At 36.8% G+C, this 6,527-nt stretch overlaps 1 protein-coding gene across 2 annotated transcripts in view; it reads left to right on the forward strand.

The window, feature by feature from the left end:
- The window catches only part of ngfrb (nerve growth factor receptor b), a 36,565-nt gene extending 30,561 nt beyond the window's left edge, over positions 1–6,004 (forward strand). Inside the window, exons 4-6 of one of the 2 annotated variants that reach the window (XM_016481112.1) lie at positions 1,257–1,533; positions 2,227–2,387; positions 4,530–6,004. In XM_016481112.1, coding sequence (XP_016336598.1) covers positions 1,257–1,533; positions 2,227–2,387; positions 4,530–4,858 — 767 coding nt within the window. In that variant the 3' untranslated portion in view covers positions 4,859–6,004. The remainder of the gene's footprint in view (positions 1–1,256; positions 1,534–2,226; positions 2,388–4,529) is intronic. The other variant, XM_016481113.1, reaches the window with a different exon arrangement.
- The last annotated feature ends 523 nt before the right edge of the window (positions 6,005–6,527 follow it).

The raw sequence follows: 6,527 nt of genomic DNA on the forward strand, positions 1-6,527 counted from the left end.
AGACTCAACATTCCCTGGAGCATGGCCCTTCCCCAAACCAAACCCCCAATGACCCCCCCATCCCCCTACAGCCAGAATATCTGATGATCTTCAATGTGTCTGTCCATCTGTCTATGGTATAACTTACACCACCCATTCAAACACACACACACACACACACAGTAGCCCGGGGCGATGCCTGTCCTACTTGGGTCGAGCTTCTACCTCTCCAATCTAATCACAGTCTCCTGCACTAGCTGAGTGTCCATTAGTTTTGACTCAGGACAAAGCCTGTTTATTACGGCCCCCAATTGAATCAAAGATAATCAAATCAAAAGAATAATTTTTTTAGCTTGCCGGCGAACAGAGTTCACATGGCCAAGACAAAACAGTCTCAGTACTAATGTGCTTTTACTCAATTTTACAATGTTCACTGGAAAGTTTTTGTGTCTTTTATTTTGGGATTGTTTTAGAAACTAATGACTAGACCTAGATGGAATCTGGTAACGTTTTCCACAGTTTGTTTACACTCTTTTAGTAGATAACAGAAAATCAAATTATTCAGTAATCAAACTTTGTGGAACATTTTTCAATTCTGTGGAAATTAGCTTTTTTGTAGATACAGATTCCATGTCAAGATCTGCTAAAATTGTAACTAACTTGATCTTAAAGTAATAGTTGCCCCAAAAATCTGTCATCATTTAGTCACCTTCATGTCATTCCAAACCTGCATGATTTTTTTTCTGTGTTGTTCTGTGGAATTTTGAAGAATGTTTCAACTGTTTGTGTCCATACAATGAAAGTCAGTGGGGTCCAAAAATTTTTTCACAGTGTTTTCTTTTGAGTATACATGTTTGTAACAATATGAGGATGAGTAAATAAAGAACTTAAACACACCCGACCTTATTCAAGCAGAAAGAATTTGTGTGCAAACTGTTCATTTTTATTTTTTTGAACTTCAACTATCAACTCAATACCACAATTTACATAAAGGTGGTTTTATGAATGATTTGCACAAAAATATTATTGCAGCAGTTGCAATAAAAATATTTGTGTAAATCATTTATATAACTAGTTTTATTTAAACTGTAAAAAAAAAAAAAAGCAAAGTGTTCTTCTTGTGTTTCATGAATGGCTGTACCTCCTTTCATATTCTGTAATAACTGCATGATTTATGCAATTTTAACTTGCTTTAGAAATCTCTCATGCCAATTCCTTCTTTTTTGCAACTAACAGATTTGGTCTTTTTCTTTGTCTTTGTTCCTTTCCTCCAACAGATGTAGATCCTCCTAACAGCTCAACCTTTCCTTCTCCTATTCCATATGCTACACCTTCTCCTCCTCCTTTTTCTTCTCCCTCTTATTCTTCTTCTCGTGCTCCATCAGATGTCTTTTGTACAGCCAAGTCTCCTCCTGACAGTCCTACGGAGAGCGTGACCACGGCTGACCCTGGGCTGAAGAGACTCCATGGGCTGAGTGACAACCTCATTCCCATCTACACCTCTATACTGGCTGCAGTGCTGGTGGGCCTGGTGGCCTTCATCATCTTTAAACGGTGAGGAGGACCAGATTCATTCTCTTCCTGAGCTGTTTTCATCTCCACTCACAAAGCATTGTACAGCTATGTAGGCTTTAGTTCAGCTATATTTATAAACTAACAAGCAAAAAAAAAAAACCACTTCGAGGCTGTTCTTCCATCTGATCCATCACGAGCACATTGTTTATTATGTGGAGTAATGCAGAGACACTGATCTCAGATCAGATTAAAAACATAATTTTCATTTCTGATTTAATGTAATGCATTCAAAGCCTTGAGCAAATCTGGCAATATAATAATCAAGACCGCATATGCAAATATGCAAAATAACAACTGAATGTTTTTACTGACTGATAACAATGTAGAAAAAAATTCACATAAGGCAGCTAGTTTTCTGAGCAGACAGAGATGGAGGTTGTGGGGGGAAGGGCTCATAAAATATTAAAATCACAGCTGGAGGGCATAATTTTGACCCGCTTTTGTTTCTCTAGGGTGTGAATGTCCTGGTGCTTTCAGATCATTGCTTGTTTGAGTGGTCCAACATCTCCATTTCTGGCTAAACCAATAGGGTGTGTTTGGGTGGGACAAGCTTGTCTGAACAATGGCAGGGGGAGGAAGAGTGGTGCAGAAACGTCACACTTCAATTTTAAGTTAGAAATAAATACTGATTTTCTAATCAAATGTTCTGATGCTTTCTTTGATATCTTTCAGGTGGAACAGTTGTAAGCAGAACAAGCAAGGAGCCAATAATAGAGCATGCAGTGCAAACCCCAGTCAGACCCCTTCTCCTGAGGGAGAGAAACTCCACAGTGACAGCGGCATCTCAGTGGACAGTCAGAGCTTACAGGAGGGCCAGGGGCCTCCACATACAGGTACAAACCCTTAAATCATATACTGTATATATATGATAATTAATTATATAATTATATATATACAGGCGTGCTCATAAATTTACATGCCCCTTGCAAAATATGCAAAATGTTAATAATTTTAACAAAATAAGAGGGATCATGAAAATTTCATGTTATTGTTTATTTAATACTGTCCTGAATAAGCTATTTCACATAACAGATGTTTACATATTCTCCACAAGACAAAATAATAGCTGAATTTATAAAAATTACCCCGTTCAAAAGTTTACATACCCTTGAATCTTAATACTGTGTCCTTTCCTGGATGATCCATGACTGTCTTTCTGTTTTGTGGTAGTTGTTCATGAGTCCCTCGTTGGTCCTGACCAGTTCAACTGCCTGCTGTTCTTCAGAAAAATCCTCCAGCTCCTGCACATTCTTTGGTTTTCCAGCATCTTTTGCATATTTGCACCCTTTCCCAGAGTGACTGTATGATTTTGAGATCCATCTTTTCACATGGAGGACAATTGGGGGACTCATACATAACTATTACAAAAGGTGGGGGGGGGTTAAACTTTTTGAATTGGATGATCAGGGTAAATTGTGCTTATTTTGTCTTCTGGGAAACATTTTAATATTTTAGCTTCTTAAGTGCAGTACCAAATGAAAAAATATGAACTTTAAACAAAATAAGAAAAATGTACACATCAGCATCCTGTTAAAAAGTTTACACCCTTTGGCTCTTAATAGCGTTGGCTTCTTGAGCATCAGTAAATGTTTCCACCTTTTGTAATAGCTGTGTACGAGTCCCTCAATTGCCCTCAGTGTGAAAATATGTATCTCAAAATCATACAGTCACTGTTGGAAAGGGTTCAAATATGCAGAAGATGCTGGAAAACCAAAGAATGTGCAGGCACTGGAGGATTTTTCTGAAGAACAGCAGGCAGTTGAACTGCTCAGGACCAACAAGGGACTCATGAACAACTATCACAACACAGAAAAACAGTTGTGGATCATCCAGGAAACAACACAGATTATAAAGATTCAGATTGTAAACTGTTGAACGGGGTCATTTTTTATGAACCCAGTTATTATTTTGTCTTGTGGAGTATATATAAACAACTGTTATGTGAAATAGCTTTTTCAGGAGAGCGCTAAATAAAAATAACATGCAATTTTCATGATCCGTCTTATTTAGTTAAAATTATTAACATATTTGTATATTCTGCAAGGGGTGTGTAATCTTATGAGCACAACTGTATATGTTAGTCTTAGTGGACTTGCTATGTAAGCTGCTGCTGCTGTTACTGCTGCTGACCTTATTGCATATGCATTTGTAGGAGTTTCCCTTTCAGACACAAACTTTATGGGAGAGTATTTAAATAAATTATACATGATTTTACTGACGGTAGTAAATTTACTGATATTTGTGCCATTATTTAATGCCCAAAGAAATCATGTCTTAACCCATGTTGCACTTCACATGGTTGCGATAGTTGCTAAATTGCTCTGCTCTTGGTAGTTTGCGTTGATCATTATGGAAATGAGCCTGGTTTTTCTGTTCTTTAACTTGCTCATTGTCAGTAGATCACCTGCAAAACTTCCCACTCCCATCTGCACCTTTATGAGATTTACAGCCTCACGATTATTTTTCCCTATTTAATAAACCTGGCCCCTAGACAGGTGGAGCTGGTGGTAGTAGAGGGTTTCAGAGGAACTCTGCGGGACCAGCTTGTAGCATATACTGAACCAGACTATTTAAATATTGAGTAAGCAACTCATTTACTGCAACAGTTTAATGCAACAGTTGTATGATTATTTGTAATTTATATAAAAACAATATACATATATAAACAAAAAAAGAACTTTTAAGCTACAATCCAAGTTGTACAGTAAATTTGAGTTTAAACCTATTAGGCTGCACATTCTAAAGTTTCATAAGATAATTTTATATATATATTTAGCAAGGGGCCCCCAGGACCCCAGGCTCCATGCATTTGTGTGGTTTGCGTGGTGGTTATGTCTACATAATTCCTACCATTATGTCACTACTACCACTACTACAAACAAACAGGGTATGGGTATAAATATGGTTTGGGACATTTTGTAGTCTTACATTAGGTATATTAATCCAAATGGCTAAATGTAGTCTTTTTGTTTTAGTGGTCAAGATAGATGGAGGTTCGGCGCTGTCCTTGCCCTTGCACACACGGGAGGAGGTTGAGAAACTGCTAAATCATACCTGTGAATGGGAGGAGTCAGGAGCCAATGAGGAAACCGATTGGTGCAGCCTGGCAGGTCTACTGGGATACAAAGAAGAACACATTGCTAATTTCAAGCAGGAAGAAAGGCCCATCCAAGCCCTTCTGTCTCATTGGGCGAGCCAGGATTCGGCTAACATTGATGCGCTTTGCACAGCACTGAAGAAGATCAATAGGGAGGATATCGCGCAGAGCATCACAGTAAAACCAACTGCTACATCTACCGTATGAGAAAACATGAGCTTGCAAACACACACATTCTCCCAAGCGCTCAAATACACACCTTACATTGCCTTCAGCATACTTCGATGTTGATGTATCACCTGTGAAGTTGATGTATCACTATATCCTTAACTTTAGGCTGTAAACTCAAGTGTCGTTTCCCTTTACCCTTGATTATGGCCAAACTGTGTGCAAAGAATGCACAATTTAGTAAATATTGTTTGCATGTTCCTTTAATTTAAGGAAAGCCATACGGACTCGAACATGGATATTCATGTCTTTCCTGAAGAAATTTACCATAAATGACTCATCAAATCAAAATCATTAATTTTATGTTTAACACATTTCAACATCACAACTATACAAACTACACACCACATCCATCTTTAGCATACCGATCATTATGCTTAAGTATGTAAAAAAAAAAAAGTTTTTTAGCATTCTTTAATCCATTTGTCTGTCTCTGTACGGGAACCTCTATGTAACATCCATAATGCATACCGTAATGCATATGCTAATGATATGTCAAATGTGGCCAGTTCAGTCATTGTCTATGCATTGAGTGTACCATAACCACTAACCATATCCACTGATTATATCATGTCAGAGTTTGACCCCTGACCTCTCATGTACACAGTCGATGTTGTGCTCCTGTGCTTTAAATACAACCAGATACAGTATGAGAAGAGCCAGTCATAGACAAATGAATAAGAGAAGTCATAACACTCAATATGGAGACTGTAAAAATTGTGGAAATTGACAGTTTTTCTGTCATGTTAGCTAAAGAACCTAGATTTATGATGCCATTATTGTCAGATTTTTGCTTATTTGATTGTAAACTTAATCATGAGCCCTGATTTACTACTTACTATTGCTAGTCTGTGCCAGGTGGTATTAGGGAGAGGGACATTTTCATCATAGAGAGCATTGGATTGGACCAAACATTGTGTAGCGCTCAATATTTTCTGTGATTTAAAGGTAGTAAAAATATCTGGTACATTTTTATTTGAATGTCAACTTAGAAGTATAATGGCATATAGATGAACTAAAGGTATTCATGGGTCTTTTAAGCTACTCTATCATGAGTAATCGACTGCATTTCTTGGTTCCAGGTCAGTAAAAGAGAGGAATGTTTCAGTAAGAGTTCAACTGTCATGTAGACATTGTCAATATATATATATAATATATATATATACATTAGAGAAGGGTAAAAAAAATTGGATAAACTTGAAAAGAATTTGTTACAGCCAAAATAATTTATGGTTTGGTTCAAACTTAAAATTTTGAGTTCTTAATAATTAAAACTATTTCTTCCCAAATACAAAAAACATTCAAACTAGTATTTATATCATACCATTCTTAATCAATTCATCCAATTTAAATCAATTCAAGCCAAAATGTTACTTAATGTGGGTCAAAATAATATATATTTTTTGCCTTTTTACATTTTATCTACTTCTGTAATTAAAATGTAGTTTTGCAGTTTATTTGCCAATGGGTGGATGATTATTGGCCCAAGTTAAAAGAGCCAAAACCAAAATCTCTCTGACATTGTAGTCTTGTGGCTTGTCCAAATTTTGAGAAAAATTCAAGAAAAATTGTAATCGATGTATAATTTTCGCCCAAGTTTGTTCAGACCCATAAACCTAGAGCGTGAGTATTAGCAATGGCAGACACC

This window comes from Sinocyclocheilus anshuiensis, unplaced genomic scaffold (assembly GCF_001515605.1).
Source record: "Sinocyclocheilus anshuiensis isolate Anshui unplaced genomic scaffold, SAMN03320099.WGS_v1.1 scaffold537, whole genome shotgun sequence".
Taxonomy (NCBI): Eukaryota; Metazoa; Chordata; class Actinopteri; order Cypriniformes; family Cyprinidae; genus Sinocyclocheilus; species Sinocyclocheilus anshuiensis.